The following is a 24522-nucleotide window of genomic DNA, read 5'->3' as shown; positions in this document are numbered from 1 at the left end:
AATTTCTTAAAAACATATACAACTTTATGATGAAAAGACAATTTCATATATATTTTGACAACATCTTTAAAACAAATGCAATTCCATGCGGTGATCTTTGAAGATCTAAACAAGAAATCTATCTAAACAATGAATCTCTCTCTTTTTAGTTTATTTATGATTGTTGTAATTTTTTCTTTGGTGTTATTGTTGTTGTAATTTGTCGTTTCTCACAACTCTTTATATAAATGAAAACGGGTTGCAATGGTTGATAATCTAAAATTGCAAGGGTTAGCTAAAGATTGCAATAGTTAACACCAAAGGTCGCATAGATCATAACTAAAATCTACAATCAATCACTAATAATTGCAATTGTACATCACCAAAAATATAATGGTTCATCACTAACAGTTGCAATATTCTATTTAATCAGTTATAACTGTTCACTGAAAAAATTTCAAGATTCCACTTAAATGGTTGCAAATATTCACTTAAATCACTATTAATTATCCCTCCTTTAAGTATAATCAGAGACTCACTAACTAAATATTACTTATATCAAATCATGCAAAGATGAAGATGTGCATATTGAAAAACATTAAAACATTTGTTATTGGTTTAAATTTTGTTAATATTTATCTATTAGTAAATAATATTGTCTAAGTAAGTACGAGCATTTTATCTAAAACCCAAAATAAACGAAACTAAATCAAGCCAAAAAACCTACACCAAAACAGGATGTTATAAACCATAAAGTATAATCCAAAAGCCATATCATATTTGATTTCATAAATATATTATTTCATAAGAATACTTTCATTACCTAAAACTGAATTACCCAAACATTTTTAGAACTTTTTAAAGATGAAAATATGCCAGTTTGTTGCAGATCTGGTTCGCCGGTCTGTGTCGGTAGGGGAGGTGGTCGTGGGTTTTTGCTCTCTGCCTTGGTGTCTCGGGGGTAGCAGCTTCTCAATCATCCCCAAGTTGGATTTCGTGGGTTTTGCTCGCTTAGCGCGCGACTGTGTTGAAGATCTTGGCGGTGTCAGGTTTATTCTCCCGGCGGCGTGTGTAGCTGAAAGGATGGTTTTAGGCGCGTGGAGGTGTCTGGTACTCAGGCGTCGACTATCTGGTCAAGCTGCTCCTTCTTTGTCCTCTCCGGTTCACGGCGTTGGTGTTTGAGTGTCCGTCTCCTGGTCGTGAGCTCCCTGGGTTTTTGGGTTTTCAGGATCTTGTTCTTCATCTTTGTGGTCATTCGTTCTGTCTCTTCTGTCCCCTTTTCATGAGAGGAAACTCTCTCTTGTTCTACGAGAAGTATCGTGGGTGGTGTCTTATCGGGTTCGTGGTCATGGAGCTCCGTTTTACTCCTCCTCGACGGCGCGATTAAGGATGTATCATCCCAGTGTCGAGGTGCCTCATATGATTGCCCTTGGCAGATATAGTCTTGTTCTTCTCAGTGCAGGTCCTGTAGTCTCTTCATCAAGCAACTTTCCTTAACGCCCGTTTTTCGTCCAGTGGGTTTGCGTGTGTCTCGTGCCCTTCAGGTATGAAGCCCCTCTCCTTCTGTGTGCTTATTCGTCAGAGGTTTTTCATGTGTGGACTTGAGTGAGGTAGCTCCAGCTCCTCTCAGGATTAACAGCAGCGTGACGGCATTAGGATGTAAGGGCCGGAGTTTCTTGTTCAACTTGTCTGTGTGTCAAACCATTTTACAGCTGTCTGCTATTTGTCGTACCATTTTACTTGGGTCTTTCTTGTGAGCCTCTGTTTACCATCCCCTTCTAGGGCTGATTCAAATCGGATTTAGAGTCTTTGTTTTTCTTATTTCTCAGCTGTTTTGTTTTATTGTTTCTGTTTCTCAGGTCAATCTCTGTAACCTTTTTCTCTGTTTTAATATGAAAGCCAGTTAAAAAAATATATTTTGACAACCTACCTAAAGTTAATTATATTAAGAGTTGGCTTTATCAATGTAATGTAAAGATACACGCATACAAATAAGGAGGAATATATAAATCTATTAATATTTTGGAAATGATGCACATAGACAATTTTTAGAAATTCATAAAAGTTCATCTTGTGAACTAGTTTATTAGCATCCTTAATTAACAAAATTGCTCTTTTCACATAACACCGTACCGTTTCTTCTCTCCAAAGTTGTGATCGTCACAACTTATCTTCTCTTTTTATTTCTTCGGCTGGCGTTGCGTTGACTCTGACGTCCGTTATACTCCTTCTTTTTTGCTTTGTTCTTTGTTTCCTTATTTTCAGATTTGAAATCAACGAAGGAGTTGAGAGATTAATGGATTCATATGCAGTTTTTAATTATCGATCGTACTCCTTTGGTGTTGTTGTCTTCTGACAATTACAGTCACTCAAAGTCTCCTCTTCTGATCAAAAATTTGTTCGCATCTGTTCTGGTCATAATGTAGTAAGCCAATTCTAGATGTGTTGTTTTTGTTTAACTATATTTTGCTTTCCGGCATATATGCTAGTCGTCGTCTAATGTTTTTTGTCCAAACTAATTTCTATAATTCTCAATGGTCATCAACTCTTCATGATTATATGGTGAGTCATTGTTGCTTTGTACAAATCATAATAGATTTTGCCAACACGTCGACTTTAATGGAAACCACCATGGAACCAATGCTTTAAAAAAGATGATGTCATCAGAAGATGGGATACATTTAGTTATAATGGAAAAAATCATGACTAAATATTAGAGCATGATTATCGGGAGGTTCTTAGAGTGGGGTTCTTAGCGGAATATAAGAATCCGTCTCTTAAGTTTTAACTAAAAAAGTTAAGAACCAATTCTTAAAACTCTTATTTAAGAACCGATTCTTAGCATTTTTTAGTTAAAACTTAAGAGACGGGTTCTTATATTCCGTTAAGAACCTTACCCTAAAAACCCCCAATAATCATGCTCTTATAAAAAAACTAATAGACAAGGTCTATTTATAGTTTTCTAAAAATCTATACGAACAATCATGACTTTTCAGATTTGAGCTAGTTAATACCTTTACTGAAAAGACACATAATTAAATAAACATACTTATTAAGATATTTTAATATATTTTAAAAATAATTTAATTTTTATTATAGATATTAAACACACATAATTCTTAAAACTAATAATTGTAAAAACACTTATTAGTTTAACTACTTTTTAAAACTAATTTGTCTTTTATGATGAAAAGACACAGTTTTAAAACATTCTTAACTCTAATAATTGTAGAAAAACATTTATTGATTAACTACTTTTTAAAACTATTTTGACTTTTAAATGGAAAGAGACAATTACTCTTTAAACTAATAAATTTTAAAAAATGATAAAAAATATTCTATATTTTTTTATGTAAAGATACATATTTATGATGAGTTGATGACAAAACACATCTAAACTTTTTCACAACTTTTTCCAATAGATATATGTTCGCCACATGTTTGTCTTGTTTGTTTCTTTCCATTGTCTTTAACGTACAGCTTTTAATTATCCTTCCGATAAAGTCTTTGAAGGTGTTCAATCTTCCCTATCACTGATTTGGAATTAAGTTACGGATTCAATTTTACAATGGCCTAGATACTTGTGGAGAAGGATGCATCATCACGAAATAGATACTCCTAAATCTAACCGCATTTTCAAGAGACTCCACTCGAATGTACCAAATGAACATACCATTTCTTTTTTATTGATGTTTCTTTGTTGTTGCAGTTTTCATTGCTGACACTACAATATATATATAGAGACCAAATATTGCAATTGTTAACCATTAAAGATTGCAATGATTAATTAAGTTCAAAAGTTGATTGGTCCCCAAATGTTGTGATGGTTGAACACCAAAACTTGCAATGGTTAACATTTAAAGGTTATGATGGTTCATTTTTAAACAGTGCAAATATTTATTTAAACAATTGTAAGAATTCATTTAAATGGTTGCAATGGTTCACATAAATCTCCAACATAACATAACTATATAAGAAACGAAAACAATACAATTTTAAAAAGACAAAAAACAATTATAAGTGAAACAGTACGATAAAAAAACTATGAGTGAAAATGTATAAAACATGTTTAAGGGTAAAGTTGAAAAGATGCATTTGTAGATATTGTTTGGAATTATCCCTATTATAGCTTTACAATAATGTTTTCTATTGATGAAATAAAATATATGAAAATGATTTACATATACCATTTCAATATTGGACCATTGCTTTTTCATCAGTAACAACTGGTTTTTGACGATCAACTGCAACAAACAAGAGGAAAAAAGAATAATAATAATAATATGGTTATAAAATATACAAAAAATAATAAATAAAACTGAAAAAACCTAAATTAAAAAAAAATACAATTTTAAAAAATGAAAGCGGTTATAAACGAAAAGGTACCACAAACGGTTATGAACACATTTATAATGAAAAGACATATCTATTGGAATTAATTAGGATTGCTATTATTAGTAGATTTAGAAGAGGAAACCCTTTAAAAAATTATGAAAGTGATATTTTATTTTCAAAGAGAAGATTATTGTTTTTTTGAAGAAAAGTGATATTCAGAATATACATTCTTCAAATAGTTTTCGTTAAAGAGTTCTAGCCTGATATTCGTAAAAAAAATTCAAGTTTGTACATCAGTTTCTTTGCTTCGGAATAGAGAGGGCTTGCTTCACAAAATTTGAAACTTTTTGTAGAGCAACTTCCTTACTGAATTTTCAATTCTAACATGTGGTCTAAAAAAGCTGCTTCACATGTTCTGTTCTGTGTGTTCCGTGGTCAAACAATAGGCCCTACTGCTAATTAGGAAACGCATCTTGTATTATTTGATTTAGTTTGACTAGATAATATGTTATATAATTATATTTATGTGGTATCTCTTGTATCCGCCAGTCATAAACAAAAAAAATGGATAAAAGATGGAGTCTTCAAGGTACGACTGCTCTTGTAACGGGTGGAGCCAGCGGAATCGGGTTCGTCTTTCTCCTCTCTAGCTTATATCAAAATTTAGCTAGTTTTCTGCTTTTATTTAATATATCTCTTTTTTTATGTGGTAAATATTTTAGGCATGCCATAGTAGTGGAACTAGCCGGCTTTGGGTGTAGAGTTCATGCATGTGATCTATCCGAAACTCTGCTCAATCAGAGTTTATGTGAATGGAAAAAGAAAGGGTTTCAAGTGAGTGGTTCGGTCTGTGATGTATCATTTCGTTCCGAGAGAGAAAAACTCATGCAAACCGTCTCAACTATGTTTAACGGCAAGCTCAACATTCTTGTAAGTCAAATTTAAGTTTCAAGTAACGAAGGATATTCTTTTCGGAAAACTAAATTTTGTACAATATGATTCTTATTACTCTTCTTTTGTTTTCGTTCTACATAGGTGAACAACGTTGGCTCAGTTCGTGTAAAACCAACAATTGAATATCTGGAAGATGATTTCTCCTTTCATATCTCAACAAACTTGGAGCCTGCTTATCATCTTAGCCAGCTTTCACATCCTTTTCTAAAAGCTTCAGGATCTGGAAGCATTGTCTTCATTTCTTCAGTTGCAGGGGTTGTTTCAATTGATTGTGGATCCATGTATGGTTTAACCAAAGGTACATATAGTATTACTAGACGCAATTCATAGGAGAATTCAATTTTTTTTGGTAAAAAGAAAAGGTTAATTTCTATCATTCTTGTTTTGTGCAGGAGCTTTGAATCAACTAGCAAGAAATCTGGCTTGTGAATGGGCAAAAGACGGAATAAGAGCCAATGCTGTTGCTCCTAATTTTATCTATACTGCTCTGGCTCAACCTGTAATCAATGACACATTCCAACTTTGTTTTTCTCCTTCCAATTAACATCACACACTTCTCTCATTCTTGTTTCTAAATCTTGTGAATAATCAGTTTCTTGATGACGCCGGATTTAACAAGAGTTTGTCCACTAGAACTCCACTTGGTCGCCCTGGAGAACCAGAAGAGGTTGCATCACTTGTGGCATTCTTGTGTCTACCTGCGGCTTCATATATTACTGGTCAGACCATTTGTGTTGATGGAGGTCTCACGGTCAATGGCTTCTCTTATCAACCGCAGGCTTGAGCTGAGAGTTGCGTGGTGGTGATGCAGCGTACAAGCCTATTTTCTTCTGGTGTTGGGTTCTGTATTTGGGGCAGTGTATTCGTGCTTTACTTTATGTTTTGTTTTTAACTTTTCTTTCGATCATTAATAAAACCCAAAACAATGAAACTCCTATAGTTTCCCATCCTTATTGATATCCAAGTAGTTTGTAATTGCTTCTAAGTTAAAGAATGGAGAGCCCTAAAATGATAAAGTAGTCTCCAAATAATCAACAATAAGCATATACACACGACTAAGAGAAATGCTCAAAGACCATTTTGAAACTAGAGAGCATTTGTACCTTTCACTAACCATTCTCAAAATTCCTTCCTTTAGCCTTTTCCTCTTTCAAATCTATTTTCTTTTGATGTTGGGTTCTCTATTAGGGTCAGCAGTTTATTTGCTTTAGTTTATGATTACCCTTAAGTAGATTTGTGTTTATGTTTTTACCACATAGTTTTTACCGCAAACTACATCAAACCATAATTTTTATCATAACTTAGCTCTAATATTACATGTCACCAATCAAAGCCTATGTTTTGTTTTAAAACTTTGATTTCGATCGTTAATAAAACCCAAGTTATGAACTCGAGTAGTTTGACACTAAAGTCCTCCTCATATGCAAGGAAAAGTTGCTGCAACCGAGATTGATTCAAACCAATTAATATGCAAACTAGTGCACGAAAGAGAGGTAGAGAAAACAGGAGCTGACTTGACAGACAATAATTATTATATACTGTTTGGTTTCACTCTGAATAAATTTTCAACATCAAAATTGTTTTGATTTCACCTAACTCACATAATTATAACAATGAAGCAAACTTTGTTCTGACTTCTGGTTTCGTTTTCTGTCAAGTCGAAAAAGACAAAAGAGAAAATTTGTTTTATAGTCGACAATTTTGACCATTAACAGTATTTTTTTTGCATGGGACAACGTACATAGACATTATTGCCATGCTCTCTCAGATAACATTTCCACCACACATCCAAATGTACTCATTCATTCAAACTTATCTGATCCACGCTATAACACATGCCATGTCTGCCCATTGCTAGTCACACTCAAAAAGATGGATAAGCGATGGAGTCTTCAAGGTATGACTGCTCTTGTAACCGGTGGAGCCAGCGGAATCGGGTTCGTCTTTCTTCTCTATGTCATCTTGAATGGTCAAGATTTTAAGTAGTTTATGCTTGTTGAATGTTTAGGTATGCCATAGTAGAGGAGTTAGCTAGATTTGGAGCTAAAATCCATGTTTGCGACATATCTGAAGTTATGCTTAATCAAAGCTTAAGCGAATGGGAAAAGAAAGGGTTTCACGTGAGTGGCTCAGTCTGTGATGTTACCTCTCTTTCCGAGAGAGAAACATTAATACAATCTGTCTCCTCGCTGTTCGATGGCAAGCTCAACATTCTTGTAAGTAAATGATCTTAATCATGAAACAACAAAGCATATCCGTTTAAAGAAAACTGAAAAATATTTTCATTCTTTTTAACTTAGGTGAACAATGTGGGAGTACTTCGTGGAAAGCGAACGTTAGAATATGCGAAAGAGGATTTTGATTTCCACATCTCAACAAACTTGGAACCTGCTTTCAATTTTTGTCAGCTTTCACATCCTCTACTAAAGGCTTCAGGCTATGGAAGTATCATCTTCATGTCCTCTATTACAGGCATTTTATCATTTACCGCTGGATCCATTTATAACTTAACAAAAGGTAACCAAAATACAATTATAGAGGCGAGACTAACTAATCATCACTAGTTTAACTTTATTTTGTTGATTCCACAAATCGTAAGACAAAGTTTATTATAGGAGCTCTGAATCAGCTAGCAAGAAATCTGGCATGTGAATGGGCAAAAGACGGCATAAGAGCCAATGCTGTTGCACCTAATGTTATCAAGACTCCTCTGTCTCAATCTGTCAGTAAATAAAACAGTTTTTTTTTATATATATATATTATGTGTGTATGAATGTAACAACCTCAAATCTTCTAACAATCTCTTAATTGTGTTTCTTGAAGTATCTTGATGACGTCAAGTTCAAGGAAGAATTATGCCGAAGAACTCCACTTGGGCGCGCTGGTGAGCTGAATGAAGTTGCATCACTAGTGGTATTCTTGTGTCTACCTGCAGCTTCCTATATCACAGGTCAAACTATTTGTGTTGATGGAGGCCTTACGGTTAACGGTTTCTCCTATCAATCAAATGCTTAAAAATGACCTTGTCGCGTTTTATCTGTTTGCCTTCAGTTCTCAAAGTTCTCTCTCTAAAAAAATCTCATTGTCCCGTTTTGTCAGTTTGTCATAATAAATGAGTTCTTACTTTCATTGTTGAGACTTGAAAGCTACTTCCAAAGTTAATACATCTTAAATGTACAATCTTATTTAAGATGTATTGATGCTTGTTATTTTTTCCGTCTTCTTTTGTTTCAAATAATCTGGACTACCATTTGTTTACATGTTTAAATCATCTTCTCTTTTAATTACAACCACAAATACAAACTTAATCATTCATTGTATATCTATAATCTGTGGCATTTCTGGTAATTGCTAATCACATGCAAACAAAAAATGGTTAAAAGATAGGAGTTTTCAAGGTATGACCAGGCCTGGCTCTTGGCATGTGCAAGAGGTGCACTGGGTCCAATATTTTTTTTACAATTTGTTGGTTAGATTTTGGAGCATTTACCAACAAAATTAGGACCTTTTTGCATAACTATTTTAGTTGTTCTTTGACGTAACTTACATATATAGGGCCCATGAAAATAATGAGCCAGGCATAGGTATGACTTCTCTTGTGACCGGTTGAACCAGCGGAATCGGGTTCGTCTTTCGGTAGAACTCCAGTACTTGGTCGTGCTAGAAAATCAAATGAATTTTGCATCCGGTCATGGACATACATATGGCCCAATTTGTTATAAAATTATTGTTATTAAGCTTTATTCTAAAGTATTTTTTGGTCTCCAAAAACTCAAACCGGCCGTATGCATGCATCACTAGTGGTCTTCTTGTGTCAAACCTTTGGATGATCACCCGGAGTTCTGGTTCTTTCAGTTTTCTTGCTTTAATACAGAGAGGCATACTTGACAAAAATTTGTAGAGAAGCTTCTTTACTGGACTTTCAAACCTAGTAGTATATGATTAATGATCTCCATCCCAGACTCTAAATAACTACATATAAAGCTTGATTTGAATGATACACTTTTGTGAATCAGTTGGGTATAAAAACATGTTTACACATTGAATATGTTTTGTGTGTTTCTGATGTAAAAAATGTGTCTCATTTTTTAGATGTTATGATAGTAAAAAACGATATACTTAATTAATCCTAATCCAAAAAAAAAAACTCCAGTAATTAAAACCTATGAAAACCCCTAACGATATTCAGAAATGTTAGGGTAATCAAAAGAAAACATAATCTTTGGATACATTCCAGGAGCTATGAATCAGCTGGCTAGAAACTTATATATCGCTTGTGAGTGGGAAAGTGGCAACATAAGGGTTAACTTAGGATGTCCATGGTTGATCGCAACTCCTTTAGCTATCAATGTAAGATATTATTTTTACTATGTTTTATAAGAAGGTTTTGGTTGATTTTTCGTACGAAGTGAATTTTGATTACTTTACATGAAAAATCTCTCCGATTCCAACTAGGATAGTAAATAAAAAGTGGAGAGTAAAACACCGATGAGACGTGTTAGGGAAGCAAACGAAGTCTCATCGGTTATGGCATCTCTTTTCGTGCGATTCCCTATTTCATTATTTTGATTTTTTTTTTCTGTTTGATTTAAAAAAAACAAAAAAAAAATGTAATCAATGGTGGACCGCCACGTGTCTTTGGGTCCGCGAATCAGTGATGAACTCGTATCACTGCAGAGACCTCACGCAACCTGAATTCACAAAAAGTAGATTATTATAATAATTTTTTTTTTGGGAATTGTGTGAACTTGAGCAATAATCCCCTAACGGGGGTGCTCTAACAGGTCAACACATTTGCGTCGACGGAGGAGCCACTAAATTTTAAAGACTCGAAAATATCCTTCCTGCGGGGCTTCTCTTTGCCTTAAACACCTGATTTATACATGCTTACATTTTTGTTCTCTTAACTAAACTATGTAATTTGGTGATAAAAATATTTTGTAACTATTTATTGTTCTTTTTTTTGGAGTATTCTTGGGTTCAGGGTGAGCCTAGAAGTTCACCAATCAATAGGATTTTGTTATTTTATATTATATTTCTTTTAGAAAAGGAAACAAAATATTGTCAAATTATATTATGTTTTTAAAATAAAAAGATAAAAATAAATAAAAATAATAGTATTTACAAAAAAAAAATATTTTTAAAAAAAATATTTTTAACGTCACACGAAACCCTAAACCCTAAACCTTTAGGTAAACCCTAAACCCTTGGATAAATCCTAAACTCTAAATAAAAACACCAAATACTAAAACACTAAACCCTAAACCCTTGAGTGTTTTAGTGTTTTTGATTTAGAGTTTAGGATTTATCGAAGGGTTTAGGGTTTACCCAAGGGTCTAGGATTTAGGATTTAGTGTTTTGCTGACGATGTTAAAAATATATATTAAAAAAAAAAAAATTGTAAATACTACTATTTTTTTACTTTAAAAATGTGATATAATTTGACAATATTTTTTTTTCTTTTTAAAAGATATTCGATATGAAATAATTCAATCATATTGGTTGGTGAACCCAAAAATAAGTCTTTTTTGTGGAGTTATTCTTGGGTTCACCCCCTAGGGTGAACCTATAGATTCACCAACCAATAGGAATTACTTATTTCATATTTCATATCTTTTAAAAAAGGAAATAAAATATTATCAATTTATATAATGATTTTAAAATTAAAAAAGTAAAAATAAATAAAAAATAGTACTAGTCGAAAAAATAAAAAATAAAAATACTTTTAACGCCGTTAGCAAAAAAACTAAATTCCTAAACCCTAAATCATAAACTCTAAACCCTTGGGTAAACCATAAACCCTAGAATAAATTCTAAACTCTAAATCAAAAACACTAAATTTTAAAAACATTAAACCCTTAATCCTAACCCTTAAACCCTTGGGTTTAGTGTTTTTAAAATTTAGTGTTATTGATTTAGGGTTTAGTATTTATCTAAGAGTTTATGGTTTACCCAAAAAATTAGGGTTTAGTGTTTACCCAAAAAATTAGGGTTTAGTGTTTTGATGACGGCGTTAAAAATAATTTTAATTTTTTTTTTGTAACTAGTATTAATTTTTATTTATTTTCATTTTAAAATCATAATATGAATTGATAATATTTTGTTTCTTTTTTAAAAGATATTAAATATAAATTAATTAATTCCTATTGGTTGGTGAATTTAAAGGTTTACTCCGGGGGTGAACCAAAGAACACATATTTTTTGTGTGGGTGTATTGGCTGTATTGAGTTGTCGCTGAATCATTCATACGATCATCAATACTATTAAATTATTAAATTAGGATCTTTACCCATTGATATATGTTGTGTCCAACTAAATATTTAATCTTTTACTTTTTTTGACATTAGACCTATATATAAATATAAATATAACTGCATAACTGTAAATACTTTTTATTAATCCTCAACTTTAATCCCAAAAATCTTGGGACTCATTTCATTCAAATTCATAGATTAGTAGACAATTATATATTGATAATATTGAAACTTCCACTTCTATTGAATTCATAATAAAAGCAAACAAAATTGAATGACCACTAAAATAAATAAATACTGACACATTGCAAAGAATATAAAGCAGATGAGATTTTTTGAAGAAACTGTTACGTTGTTTAGAGAAGGTGATTTATCGGTTACTTTTCATGATCTATTAACAGAATAAATAACCAATGTTTTCGTAAAAATTGATCAGTTATGAAAGTATGGCGGCCATTGAAATGTTGCAGAGAATTCTAAAATATACTTAGGAAAATGGAAAAATTTACAAAAATACCACTAGAAAGAAAAAAAAGAAACAATACACACTGCAAGATTTTATATTTACCGAATACAAGAGTGTAAAATGGGCCAGGCTTCCAACCGGCTACAATAATACTCCATCCGTTTCATATTAAGTGTCGTTTTAGAGAATTTTTTTCGTTACAAAATAAGTGTCGTTTTCGATTTTCAATGCAAAATTTATTTTTCTATTGGTTGAAATACGATTAGATATATAGGTAATAATATTTTTTGTAGGAAATGTACAAAATTAATTGTTTTCTTAATCCGTGTGCCAAAACCTAAAACGGCACTTATAATGAAACAGATGAAGTATATATTAATAAATCTATTTCCTAACTTAATACTATATAGCTACATCTATCTGAAACTTAAGAAGTATATTGTAATAAATGTTAAATATTTCTAAATATATCAATACTATTAAATTAGGAACATTCCCAATTGATAATAGTTGAGTCCAATTTAAAATAATACATCATTAATAAGTAACCGCTTATATGACTTTTAATTAAACGACATCTAAGAAACAAAATTGTTCCATAACCACTAAAGTCCTACTTTTAAGGAGGTATTATGAATGTAAAACGAAATTTTGGGAAGATGCCGTATAAAAAAATCAAATTTGTGTATAGATAGGTTTGTTACGGTTAATACCCGCAAGGCAACTCCTATTTTTCAGCTAACCAAATCTATCCTTCTAAAGTGGACTTTTCATTTACATTGGATCAAACATTATAAACCCATTCTTTGCATCATAAATTATTATATGTAATAATAACATTTTATAAATCATAATATATAAAATCAAATGATGAAAATTTAATGAAAATTTTTTTTTTACAAATATTTTATTACTTTTTAATTACTAAACAAATTTGTAACTATGCTTTATTATTTTTTAAAAAATAACAAATTTACAACCGGTTAGAAAAAAAATTCAAAACTAATGCGTGAAATGACTATGGCACAAGTGTATATTTTTACTACCTCAAAAATTTAATACAATTATCAAAAAAATCTTACTAATAATTTTTTAAAAATATTATACACAAATATGATTACAAAGAAAACCACAAATATGATTATAAAAACACAAATATGAAAATTTCATTTCTAACGAAAAAAATATAAACAAAAGTTATACGAGGGCGGGTGAAAATCTAGTTATCCATTAAAAATGTAAATGATAAAATCATTAGCTCCAGAGGAGAACAATGAGAATTCAAACTGTACAAAGCTTAACATTTTCTCTCTCAAGCCAACTTCATCTCGAAGACGTGTGGACCAAAAACACATTTTCAAATTAGATTTTTCGATATTTTAAAATTGCTCATAGTGCCATCACAACAAAGTTGATTAACTGTCCGAAATATTAAATTTCCAATGATTCACTGGTCTATGAAGACAATAATAATTGATACAAGGTTATCTTTATATATATTAAGGTTTTATTTGTTTACGTGTCTACTGCCTACGAGAAAACACAAACATCATCGGCACTGTTAGGTATTGATTGGTAAACATAATTTATATAGAAATTTAAACTTATATGGTAATCAAATACGAAGTTTAACGTAATGAAATTCCTTTTAGGTATTAAAATAGAGAAAAAGACAAAAATAGCACTAAATCAAGTTTTTGTTCTCAAACTAGCACTCAAGGTCAAAAGTCACAAAAATAGTACTTAATGTTTTATCAAAAATCACAAACTTAAGGTTTAGAGTTAAAGGGTGGAGTTTAGGATTTAGGGTTTAGGGTTTAGGGTTTAGAGTTTAGGGTTTAGGGTTTAGAGTTTAGGGTTTAGGGTTTAGAGTTTACGGTTTAGGGTTTAGAGTTTAGGGTTTAGGGTTTAGGGTTTAGGGTTTAGAGTTTAGGGTTTAGGGTTTAGAGTTGAGAAATTAGGTTTTGGGGATAAGATTTCAAATTTTGAAAAATAAAAAATTAAAATTTTTAAAAGATAAAATGTTATTTTGGTCATTTTAGTTTTTAAGTGCTATTTTTGTGATATAAACTTAGAAAGCTGTTATTTTGCAGATTTGGCCGTTAAAATACAGTATACAAAAGATGTATTTGGGGGAAAAGCTCTTCTTGAAGCGAAGAACCAGCACCGGTCGTGGCGCGAAAGTAACTTGCTCTAAACCTTCCTGTCCTATTTTCATTGGACCACGAATCTCGCACTAGTTCGTGACGCTTATGTGGCTTATTTTTTAATAACCGTACTCCTCTATGTATCGACGGCCCAGATTAAAACATTAAGTACGTCACGTTCTTAAAAAGTAAACCAAAACTAAAAGTAGTTTATGAAGAGGCTGTGTATAAATGAGGTAGAGTGGAGCAACGTGTAGGAGTAACAATATTATTGTGTTCAATTGAATCGTTTCCTAGTCTTCCTTCACGTGCAAGTAACCTAAACAACATTCAACTTTTTATTTGTTCATCGGAGAAACAGTTTCTTGTTCTTCTTGATTTGAAAAAAAAGAGATCGAACATATGGCAGATATATGTTACGAAGTTGTGACCGATGCGTCGGCGTATGAATCAAGACCGTTACATTCAGGGAGGAGGCAGAGGTTTCCGATGGATAAGACGGTGGTGATGCAAGAAGAATGGGAGAAGAAAAACTTTAAGCGTAATAAACTGGAGGCTTTAACGGTGAGAAATGAGAACGTCTCCGGTGAGTCTCCGGTGACGGAGGCAAGTCCGAGATACGGCGTTTCTTCGGTGTGCGGTAGAAGAAGAGAGATGGAAGATGCGGTGGCGATTCATCCTTCGTTTTCTTCTCATTCGGAGTATCCTCAACACTACTTCGGTGTCTACGACGGTCACGGTTGTTCCCACGTACGTCGTTGTCTATTTCCAAACTTGTATGTAACTCACAAAAAATAAAAATCAGCTGTAGCTCATACGACGCCGTTTTTGTTATTCAGGTTGCAGCGAGGTGTAGGGAGAGACTTCACAAGCTGGTGCAAGAGGAGCTACACTCTGACAGGGAAGAAGAGGAGCACGAGTGGAGAAAGACCATGGAGCGTAGCTTCACTCGCATGGATAAAGAGATTGTGTTGTTGAGTGAATCAGTAGTGAGTGCGAATTGTAAATGTGAGCTTCAAACGCCGGATTGTGATGCTGTCGGATCAACCGCCGTCGTGTCTATCATTACGACGGATAAGATCGTCGTTGCTAACTGTGGCGATTCCAGAGCAGTTCTTTGCCGGAATGGAAAACCATTCCCTCTATCGACAGATCACAAGGTTACTATCTTTCTATTTATATCTTTACACGAGACTAATATAGAGACATGCCAAGAATGTAATCTTTCTTGTGACTGAAAGTATCTAGGGTAACCAAACAATACTAATACTGCAGTAGGAAGATTCGAACACTGATCCCTAGTGAATATCTAACTCATGTTTCTTCATTTTGTTTTCGTTAGCGATACAAGGCAACATAGACATGGCCGGTTATGGGTTAAACCTAATGAAATATTTATCTGATTCCTAAATTTTAAAGAGTAACGTTTATAAATTTTGTGATCTCTAAATTATACATAAGAAAAGTTATTAAAATGATTTATTTTAAAATATTTATAAATCTCAAGATGCACACTGAACATAGATCACTTTTTTTTTTGAACAAATAACATAGATCACTTGGAAAGCTCTGTTTTGTACTTTCGTGTGTTGTGGTAATAATCATAATTCTAGATTTGACTCAAAAGTTTGTATGAAACACAGCCTGACCGTCCTGACGAGTTGGACCGAATCGAAGGAGCAGGAGGACGAGTCATATACTGGGACTGTCCGAGAGTTCTAGGAGTCTTAGCGATGTCACGCGCCATAGGAGACAACTATTTGAAACCTTACGTGACTTGTGAGCCGGAGGTAACGGTAACAGACAGGACGGACGACGACTGCCTTATTCTAGCCAGCGACGGTTTATGGGATGTTGTGTCAAACGAGACAGCCTGCTCGGTGGCGCGTATGTGTCTCAGTGGTGGTCGGAGACGGCGAGGTACTCCGGAACAAGCGGTGGAGACGATCTCGGACAAAGCGTGCATGGAGGCGTCAGTATTGCTGACGAAGCTGGCGTTGGCGAGACACAGTAGTGACAACGTGAGTGTCGTTGTGATTGATCTCAGAAGGAAAGGACACGTCACTGGACACTAATCCTTTTACTACTTGACAACTCCCATCGAAGACGGCAGCTTTAACTTCCCCTTTTTTCAGTTCTTTTTGGTTGTTCTTGGAATGAGTGATGGTATGCAGCAAATTAACTCGGTTTTATGACAAAAGGGTTAGTAGTTTATAGGGGATGAGTAGCTTTTTCTTCTCATTCCTGAAAGTCTTTTCTGTAATAGTAATTAAATTGAAGAAAATCAAATGTTTCTCACACGGATTATAATTAATTCAAGTTTCATGTAAAAAATATTTTGCTACCAACAACATGTTAAAGGGAGGTTATTAAGAACATGATTATTAGGGGTTCTTATGACTGGTTCTTAGAGGGATATAATCACTCAACTTTTAACTAAAAAAGTTAAGAACATGTTCTTATATTCTGCTAAATTTTTTGTTAAAAGTTAAGAGACGTGTTCTTGTATTCCGCTAAAAATCTCATCCTAAAAACTCCCCAATAATCATGCTCTTAGGGTGAGATTCTTAGCGCAATATAAGAACCCATCTTTTAATTTTTAACTAAAAAAACTAAGAACTGGTTCTTAAATAAAACACGGGGTTCTTAGGATAGGGTTCTTAGCGCAATATAAAAACCCATCTTTTAATTTTTAACTAAAAAAGCTAAGAACTGGTTCTTAAATAAAACACGGGGTTCTTAAGATGGGGTTCTTAGCGCAATATAAGAACACATCTCTTAACTTTTAACCAAAAAACCTAAGAACCAGTTCTTACATAAGATTAAAAGTTAAGAGACAGATTTTTATACTCCGATAAGAACTCCACCCTAAAAACCCCCATTAAACGTGCTCTTAAAGAAAAAACTAGAAAGTTCACGTGGAATGGAGTTAATACTTTAGGCTTTTAAATACATGGAAGAGGTGATTTATCTGTGCCGCAAGGCAAAGACATGAGATTGGATCTTATAGACGACTGAATGCAATTACGACCAGTAGCTGTAACTAATGATTAAGACAGACGGTAAGAAAGATTCAAACATCAAACTGGCTTTAGATTATCAGACCAACAGCTTTGGCTGCTGCAAATGATGTTCTTAACTTCTTATGACTAAGATTTTAATATTAAGAGGTAGAAGGGAGAGTTTTTGAGATTGAGACCTTTCTCTTGAAACCTGATTGTTGTCAGGTTTTCTGTAACCTTGTTCGTGCCAAAGATCCTCAAGTAACATAAACAAACATGTTGTCAATAGCTTTGGTGCGCTGCAAGTCAATTGCCTAAGAAACAGAGTTAAGATATTTATCAGTCCATGTAAAACAAAAAGTTGATAAGTATAGTTCCCAGACTTTGTGTGAGTAAACGATGATATGATAGTCAGTACTGTAAGCACAATGATTCTGATAGATTTAAGGCGTTTCTCTTTCAAGGAAGCTATAGGTTATAGATTTGATCTTACCCTCAAATCGCCATAGAAAGGAAGAAAATTAGAGGGGCTGCTTGGGATATGATAACAAAAACTTGTATCACTAAAGGTTTGAAAGATTAACTGAAATCATCAGCATACGTGGGAAAGTCTCTTGAATCAATAGAACAAGAGGAGGCAAAAATTCTATTACTAAGGTAGACCAGACAAGAAAAACACCAAGGAATCATCTGATTAGCGAACTGGCTTACAGTCGGTAAATAATCTGTTTTGTTCAGTCGAGAAACAAGTTAATCAACTAAAAATCAAACATAGGATACTCTCTAGACTAGAGTGGTCATCATGCAAACTCTTTTCATTGTTAACCCTCAGTTGCACAGTTTTTTTTTTTCATTTAACATCATATGTGAAAAAATTGGTGAATAGTACTCGTAAAACCTGGTGATTATGGATTTATGGTTTTGTTATTATCATACAAGAATCTGCGAGCTATGCTGAAGAAACTAAGATGCTAAAAGGAGTTATTGGTTTTCATAATAAATAAGAGAGGGTAAAAATGAGAATCTAGTAGTAAGATAGAAAGAAGATATAAAAAACACACACACATCACAGCAGAAACCTGAGTTGTTACTCTGTTTCGAGACGTGTTTGCTACGCAATGTACCTATCTTCGCCATTAAATTCTGGCTCTAGCTTCTGTCACCAGAGTGCAGCTGCAGTAACTAAAATAACAAAACATAAAGCAAAAGCTGAGCCACATAACAACAGTCATAAATATTGCGAGCAACTCTTAATGTATTTGCATTTAACTACTTGTCCCTCATGTCAAATTATAATCAACATGAGCAAATGTATGCGATAACACCCTAATAGGTAGGTTGACTTAAAATAAAACTGCAGAAACCAAGAGCAAAATACTGTGAACTGGCTAAACCTGAAGCAGGATATGTGGGAATAAGTGTTGACACACAAGTGGGTTCACTATAACAAAAGAAAATGGTTTAACCTTTTGGAGTGTTGGTGGTGACCGGATAATTGTTGTCATTTCTTCTCCGAAGGCTTTAGAATCTGGAAGGAGCACATTAAGCTCTCATCAATACTCATCATTGCGCCAGCATTATCAAACTCTCCGCAATAGTTTGGAGCTGAAAACACAGTCACAACCTGTCTTTCCGCAAAGAACTCATACCCATCTTCAACAACCTAAAATAAAACACACACAAGAGCACAAAAACACACTCAGATCAGGCTAGCACAGTTTTGTAACTAAAAGACAGATAACACGAGTTAAAGAAAGACCTGGTGGGCACGACAGATAAGGTCCATATCATTCTTCTGCAAAAACTCCGCAACCGTGTCAGCTCCAAAAGTATACGAAACGCCACGGTCGTTCGCTCCCCAGCCCTTGACGTCTCCACTAGGATCCGACCAAAGTAAATCACACACCAAACCCGAGTCAGGAATATCCAAGGGACGCGAAATGCTCCTGATCTGGTCCAAGCTCATCAGCTCCGGGGAGATCCCACCGTGCATGCACAGTATTCTATCGTCGATCAAGGCGGCCACGGGAAGACAGTTGAAGCAATCCGTGAATATTTTCCAGAGCCTGACGTTGAACCTGCGTTTGCACTCGTCGTAGAAGCCGTAGATGCGGTTGATGGAGGCGCATTCATGGTTCCCTCTCAGCAAGAAGAAGTTCTCAGGGTACTTGATTTTGTAAGCTAGGAGAAGGCATATGGTTTCGAGGCTTTGCTTGCCGCGGTCGACGTAGTCACCTAAGAAGAGATAATTGGCGTCGGGAGGGAAGCCTCCGTACTCAAAGAGCCTCAATAGGTCTGAGTACTGCCCATGAATATCACCTGTAAAAGTAAAGGCAGAACTCTATATCATGAGAACCAATCAAAATTCAGTAACTTAAACTAGTTAACATATACAAAAATCCTGTTTAAGTCTTATAACATAACTACTAAACTTCACGTAAAAAATTCCACAATTTTACCACCCATTCGCTTGAATTTTACAGTTGTTAACTCAAAAGACCATTTTCACAAATTTATTGACTCACTTAAAAGGGCCAAAACAACATTTATGCTCGAAATTACAACTTAAAAACTACCAATTGTTACATACATATATCTCAACATGCACTAACAACTAAAAACCAAAAATTAGTCTACTTCAAACCATTTCTTTACAAAATAAAAACACAACAGAAAGAGAACAAAAATTAAAAAAAGGAAAGAAAAAAACACATTTTTGAGTAAAGAGGGCAAGAATCAGACCGCAGATCTTGATGGGAGCTTCGAGTTCGAGGAGAATGGGTTGTTGAAGAAAGATGTCTTTAGAGACAGCACATAGCTGTCGGATTTCACCTTCGCTGAGGTGAACTTGTTTACCCGATCCAGGCCTCGTGTTCCGAAACTCAACCAATCGCCGGATTATATCGTCTAGAACCGCCGGTTCCATCGCTCTCGTCTGCTCCTGCTCCTGCTCCGGCGCCGGCTTCTCCGCCATATCCGATTAAAACGAGCGGAGATTTCAAGTGTGAAGCTCTTTGCCTTCGGCGTTGTGGAGCTTGCGAGGAGGAGAGGGAGACAAGAAGAGACGACCGGCTCTGTCAGATTGATTTCATTGGTCAAGAAGAGACGACCCGCTTTGCCTATTATATAAAGGTCATTTGATCAATGAAATAAAATAAGCTTTGATTATTATTTTTGGAACCTTGAGATGAATTCTCACTTCTTTCTTGGTGTGGTTAGCTCCAAGTAAACACCTCTTTCCCATTGGACTTGTGCGTCATATCAAGCAACGAATCGAGATTGCTTCTTTGTTGGACCGGTGCGTCACATCCGGCAACAAATTGGCTTCGGGAATATCAGCAGCCTTCCGCATCTGCTGTGCGACCCTTCAATCCACCATTTCTTTTTTTTGTTGGACTTGTGCGTCATATCAAACAACAATCGAAGCTCGGTAGTATCAAGAGATTCTCCGCCCCTCTTGTGTCACCATTCAATCCACCAGTTATCCCTTTTGGCGAGTTCATATCCTTAAGTCCGATTGAGTGATCCTAGGACGTATCAAGTGGTATCAGAACCACTCAACCGGTACTTGTCTGTTCATTTTTCTCATCTTTCCATCTTCTTCATCAATCTTCTACCTTTCATCTTCTTTTCTTTATTAAAAAAAAAAGTTCTACGGAAAGTCAAAAGATCATCCCATCTGAAGCTAAAGAAAGATAGATTTGAGGGCAAATCTTTTTAAAAGAGGAGGGAATGATGCGTCCCGAATCAGCAGCAAAAACAAATCAAGAAGTTTTGGCTTTGGGTTTGCGATTAATCGAGATGGGGTTGAAGTATATTGCAAATGTGTTTATGAACATGTATCCGTCCAAAGAAAGAAACATGTATCCGCCCAAAGAAAGAAAGGCCCAACAAGAAATTATAAGTGGTGGTTGTATAATATATCAATCTGACGGCAATTCAGAAACCGTCGACCATGTGGAAGCACGAGATCAGCCGAAGAGTTTGGCGACCACAATCTTTCAATTTCGGTCAAGTCAAGACATTTATGATTTTTGGTCAATTCAAGGTCTTTGGCCAAGTCTTCCTTGTTTTTATAAGTTGTTAATTTCTATGTTTGACTAGTCTTTTGTATTCCAACTTTTTGTATGTTTTGCCTATTATATAAAGGCCATTTGATCAATGAAATAAAATAAGCTTTGATTATTATTTTTGGAACCTTGAGATGGATTCTCACTTCTTTCTTGGTGTGGTTAGCTCCAAGTAAACACCTCTTTCCCGTTGGACTTGTGCGTCATATCAAGCAACGGATCGAGATTGCTTCTTTGTTGGACCGGTGCGTCACATCTTGCAACAAATTGGCTTCGGTAATATCAGCAGCCTTCCGCATCTGCTGTGCGACCCTTCAATCCACCATTTCTTCCTTTGTTGGACTTGTGCGTCATATCAAGCAACAATCGAAGCTCGGTAGTATCAAGAGACTCTCCGCCCCTCTTGTGTCACCATTCAATCCACCAGTTCTCCCTTTTGGCGAGTTCATATCCTTAAGTCCGATTGAGTGATCCTTTCCCTAATTTAGGACGTATCACTTTCCATGAAAGAAGATGTCTTTTTCGGTTTCATTATCGAACTTTAAGTCTAGTTTTATCACCAAATTTTCATCTTGTGTAGCCGTTTGTATGGGGTCTGGAGATGCAATCGAGACTAATTATGTATTTTTTATGGTGATAACTTGCTCTCAACGTCACTTCTTTATGCGACTATCTTAGCTGTCCGTTTTTATTGTGAAGACATTATCGATGCATTCGAGCTTGATTTTGAATTTGCTGTCATTTTCTTATGAAGAACTATCTTGATCCACTTTTTTGTGTAGTTTATCTTTTCAATCAAAGAGAATGGTACATTACCTCTTTTTGTTGTAACAGAAAGAATTGAGTTTGAATCGATGTTTAGTAGAAAGCTCGATCAAAGTAACACGAAACATAAGAACGCTTTCTTTAAACAAAACAAAGTTATCCTGTCTTTATTCATTATTATTTTATGGTTTATATATGTATATATAGGAAACAAAGTAAAAAGAATCATCGATTCCTTAACTTGTGGAAATGGAAAATGAGATAATGTTCCTACAGAAGGATCACTTTCTTCTTATTTACACAGACAAATTTTTCAGACACACACCCAGTTTGGCTCAAGGCTTAGGATAGGAGAAACCATTGACAGTGAGACCTCCATCAACACAAATGGTCTGACCAGTAATATATGAAGCTGCAGGTAGACACAGAAAAGCCACAAGTGATGCAACCTCTTTTGGCTCTCCAGCGCGGCCAAGTGGAGTTCTACTAAACAAACTCTTCCTGTAACAAGCGTCTACGAGAACCTGATTATTCACATGATTATAGGACATAAGAATGATAAGTACAAAGTGTTAACTGGAAAATAATAGATAAGAACAACTACTGGAGGGTGTTATTGATTACAGGTGCAGTCATATCAGTGAGGATAAAATTAGGAGCAACAGAGTTGGTTCTTATGCCATCAGTTGCCCACTCACACGCCAAACTTCTTGCTAGTTGATTCATAGCTCCTGTACAACACACAAAGATAACAATTAGATGTTGGAAGTAGCTAACGGACAAAGATTTATGATCCATCAAGAAAATTAAATAGCTTTAAACTGGTCTTGTTCCTGTGCACGAAGAAATACCTCTCTTTATATATGTTACACAACATGAGTGAAAACACCTATATTTGACTCTAGGATCTTTTGTATCTTTTTAACAATCATTTTTCTGTGTTAAGAATCTTATTTCAGTGAAGACGAGATCTAAAATAATACACACACACACACACACACACACACATATATATCTAATAACTTCAGCTCTGAATTTAATTTGACACACAAGACTAAACCAACTTATTAACGTAAATAACCATTAACCTTAAAGAAATTCACAATAATACTGTGTCTATTGTTATTGATTAATTTCCGATAGGTGTACCTTTCGATAAACCATACAGGGATCCGCATTCCATTGATACAACCCCTCCAACAGAAGAATTCAGGACAATGCTTCCAAATCCAGAAGCCTTTAAAAGAGGATGTGAAAGTTGGCTAAGATGATAAGCTGATTCCAAGTTTGTTGAAATATGGAAAGAGAAATCGTCTGCCCCATATTCTGTTGTTGGTTTAAGGCGAATTCCCACAACGTTATTCACCTATGTTGAACCAAACCAAAGAGTAACAAAATCTTACTATATATGCCACTACTTAATAGGTATTTTTCCTACAAATACTTATTTTTTCAAAAAAGTTAAGATTAACTTACAAGAATGCTCAGCTTGCCATCGAACATCTTTGAGACGGTTTGCATCAGTGTTTCTCTCTGGGGACGAGAGGATACGTCACATATTGAACCGCTCACTTGAAACCCTTTCTTTTCCCATTCGCTTAAACTTTTATTGAGCAGTGTTTCCGATATGTCACATACATGGATTATAGCTCCAAAACTAGCCAATTCTTCTACTATGGCATGCCTAAAATAGTCCACAATTTAACAAAAAGTTATCGACATTAATTACATTGAAAATGGGGACGTAGCTATGGGAAAAGATATGATAACGATATAGCTAGAGCGTAGAAAAACGAACCCAATTCCGCTGGCTCCACCAGTTACAAGAGCAGTCATGCCTTGGAGACTCCATCTTTTATCCATTTTTTTTTGTTTTGTTTTGCATGCGAGTAGGAATGATGACGAAGCATATCAAATATAATATACGTAAATAATGACGTTTGAGCAATTTTCTCAGATATTTTTTTAAGGAGTAATTGGTAAGAATGCACCCAAAAATCCATATAATTTGTCATATATCTTTGTTTCTTTTTAATATTTTTTATGATTATAATACCCTTATCTCTATCTCTCTCTCTTTTCCTTTTTATGTGTTCTAATCTCTTTATCTCTCGTATAGATTCTTCAAATCATCTTCTAATTCAACACAAATCTTTATTTTTTTTATTCTGATTCTTTTGACATCGATAATGCTAATCTTATTATCTCACTCAAATTCTAATGTTTCTAATTTCGACTCACAATCAACTTTTAGATAATATATACGTTAATAGGTATTTTATTACTTACTTGCCATTATTTAGATTTTAATGGATTCTTAATCGATACATGAAGTGTTAGCTGTTACAAATAGTTTTGGGGCTATTTGATAGATAACTAATTAATTGTTAATAGTTTCATTAACTGATATATGATTTGTTAGTCGATACATTTGTTTGATACATAGATTGTTACATGATACTGAAATTATTAGCTGATATGTTAGTTGATATGTAGATTGTTACCTGCTATGTAAATATTTAGCTGATAAATCTAGAGTTACTTGTTTTC

The 24522-nt window shown here is 34.4% G+C and overlaps 5 protein-coding genes and 1 long non-coding RNA gene across 10 annotated transcripts; 4 read left to right on the top strand and 2 right to left on the bottom strand.

Annotated features, from left to right (window-relative positions):
- The first annotated feature begins 4690 nt into the window (after positions 1–4690).
- LOC106353521 (tropinone reductase homolog At2g29330-like) lies at positions 4691–6221 on the top strand. Its single transcript, XM_013793288.3, has 5 exons — positions 4691–4943; positions 5037–5244; positions 5350–5566; positions 5661–5767; positions 5861–6221. Exons 1-5 carry the CDS (start codon positions 4879–4881, stop codon positions 6050–6052), a joined length of 789 nt encoding a protein of 262 aa, XP_013648742.2. The 5' UTR covers positions 4691–4878; the 3' UTR covers positions 6053–6221.
- Positions 6222–6986: 765 nt separating this feature from the next.
- LOC106368967 (tropinone reductase homolog At2g29310) lies at positions 6987–8397 on the top strand. Its single transcript, XM_013809056.3, has 5 exons — positions 6987–7205; positions 7277–7484; positions 7569–7785; positions 7884–7990; positions 8092–8397. Exons 1-5 carry the CDS (start codon positions 7141–7143, stop codon positions 8281–8283), a joined length of 789 nt encoding a protein of 262 aa, XP_013664510.2. The 5' UTR covers positions 6987–7140; the 3' UTR covers positions 8284–8397.
- A 5965-nt stretch (positions 8398–14362) lies between these two features.
- On the top strand, positions 14363–16433 carry LOC106368964 (probable protein phosphatase 2C 24). The gene is made up of 3 exons (XM_013809051.3): positions 14363–14885; positions 14975–15295; positions 15779–16433. Exons 1-3 carry the CDS (start codon positions 14538–14540, stop codon positions 16208–16210), a joined length of 1101 nt encoding a protein of 366 aa, XP_013664505.2. The 5' UTR covers positions 14363–14537; the 3' UTR covers positions 16211–16433.
- Positions 15614–20202, bottom strand: LOC106368965 (serine/threonine-protein phosphatase PP1). Of its 5 annotated transcripts, XR_007322555.1 has the most exons (6): positions 19880–20202; positions 18897–19456; positions 18604–18800; positions 18217–18319; positions 17335–17451; positions 15614–16392 (listed from the first exon to the last, which is right to left on the bottom strand). XR_007322555.1 is itself a non-coding variant. In XM_048754873.1 (4 exons), the coding sequence occupies exons 1-3, from the start codon at positions 20109–20111 to the stop codon at positions 18639–18641; spliced, it is 954 nt and encodes a 317-aa protein (XP_048610830.1). In that variant the 5' UTR covers positions 20112–20202; the 3' UTR covers positions 18021–18319; positions 18604–18638. The 5 variants fall into 5 exon arrangements, 2 of the variants coding, with proteins under 2 accessions (XP_048610830.1, XP_048610831.1); XR_007322554.1 differs by lacking the exon at positions 15614–16392 and having other exon boundaries at positions 17116–17451; XR_007322553.1 differs by lacking the exon at positions 15614–16392 and having other exon boundaries at positions 17116–17451; positions 18217–18310.
- LOC125585570 lies at positions 19841–21325 on the top strand. The gene is made up of 2 exons (XR_007322556.1): positions 19841–20269; positions 20357–21325. It is a non-coding gene; the product is annotated as an uncharacterized LOC125585570 (long non-coding RNA).
- A 783-nt stretch (positions 21326–22108) lies between these two features.
- Positions 22109–23865, bottom strand: LOC106368966 (tropinone reductase homolog At2g30670-like). The gene is made up of 5 exons (XM_013809054.3): positions 23771–23865; positions 23449–23656; positions 23122–23338; positions 22597–22703; positions 22109–22496 (listed from the first exon to the last, which is right to left on the bottom strand). The coding sequence occupies exons 1-5, from the start codon at positions 23833–23835 to the stop codon at positions 22308–22310; spliced, it is 786 nt and encodes a 261-aa protein (XP_013664508.3). The 5' UTR covers positions 23836–23865; the 3' UTR covers positions 22109–22307.
- Positions 23866–24522: the final 657 nt, after the last annotated feature.

The sequence above is a fragment of the Brassica napus genome, chromosome C4, assembly GCF_020379485.1.
Source record: "Brassica napus cultivar Da-Ae chromosome C4, Da-Ae, whole genome shotgun sequence".
In the NCBI taxonomy this organism is placed as follows: domain Eukaryota; kingdom Viridiplantae; phylum Streptophyta; class Magnoliopsida; order Brassicales; family Brassicaceae; genus Brassica; species Brassica napus.
This window is presented reverse-complemented; position numbering and strand designations above follow the sequence as displayed.

What these genes read in the sequence shown, in the direction of transcription:
- LOC106353521 (XM_013793288.3), top strand. Translation starts at nt 4,879, where the DNA reads ATGGATAAAAGATGGAGTCTTCAAGGTACGACTGCTCTTGTAACGGGT. An exon ending in GGTGGAGCCAGCGGAATCGG is followed by an intron (nt 4,944 to 5,036) that starts GTTCGTCTTTCT and finishes TAAATATTTTAG; the next exon opens with GCATGCCATAGTAGTGGAAC. An exon ending in ACGGCAAGCTCAACATTCTT is followed by an intron (nt 5,245 to 5,349) that starts GTAAGTCAAATT and finishes CGTTCTACATAG; the next exon opens with GTGAACAACGTTGGCTCAGT.
- LOC106368967 (XM_013809056.3), top strand. Translation starts at nt 7,141, where the DNA reads ATGGATAAGCGATGGAGTCTTCAAGGTATGACTGCTCTTGTAACCGGT. An exon ending in GGTGGAGCCAGCGGAATCGG is followed by an intron (nt 7,206 to 7,276) that starts GTTCGTCTTTCT and finishes TTGAATGTTTAG; the next exon opens with GTATGCCATAGTAGAGGAGT. An exon ending in CATTTATAACTTAACAAAAG is followed by an intron (nt 7,786 to 7,883) that starts GTAACCAAAATA and finishes AGTTTATTATAG; the next exon opens with GAGCTCTGAATCAGCTAGCA.
- LOC106368964 (XM_013809051.3), top strand. Translation starts at nt 14,538, where the DNA reads ATGGCAGATATATGTTACGAAGTTGTGACCGATGCGTCGGCGTATGAA. An exon ending in ACGGTCACGGTTGTTCCCAC is followed by an intron (nt 14,886 to 14,974) that starts GTACGTCGTTGT and finishes TTTGTTATTCAG; the next exon opens with GTTGCAGCGAGGTGTAGGGA. An exon ending in CTCTATCGACAGATCACAAG is followed by an intron (nt 15,296 to 15,778) that starts GTTACTATCTTT and finishes TATGAAACACAG; the next exon opens with CCTGACCGTCCTGACGAGTT.
- LOC106368965 (XM_048754873.1), bottom strand. Translation starts at nt 20,111, where the DNA reads ATGGCGGAGAAGCCGGCGCCGGAGCAGGAGCAGGAGCAGACGAGAGCG. An exon ending in AGCTCCCATCAAGATCTGCG is followed by an intron (nt 19,457 to 19,879) that starts GTCTGATTCTTG and finishes TTACTTTTACAG; the next exon opens with GTGATATTCATGGGCAGTAC. An exon ending in TTATCTGTCGTGCCCACCAG is followed by an intron (nt 18,801 to 18,896) that starts GTCTTTCTTTAA and finishes GTTTTATTTTAG; the next exon opens with GTTGTTGAAGATGGGTATGA.
- LOC106368966 (XM_013809054.3), bottom strand. Translation starts at nt 23,835, where the DNA reads ATGGATAAAAGATGGAGTCTCCAAGGCATGACTGCTCTTGTAACTGGT. An exon ending in GGTGGAGCCAGCGGAATTGG is followed by an intron (nt 23,657 to 23,770) that starts GTTCGTTTTTCT and finishes GGACTATTTTAG; the next exon opens with GCATGCCATAGTAGAAGAAT. An exon ending in TCACTGATATGACTGCACCT is followed by an intron (nt 22,497 to 22,596) that starts GTAATCAATAAC and finishes GTGAATAATCAG; the next exon opens with GTTCTCGTAGACGCTTGTTA.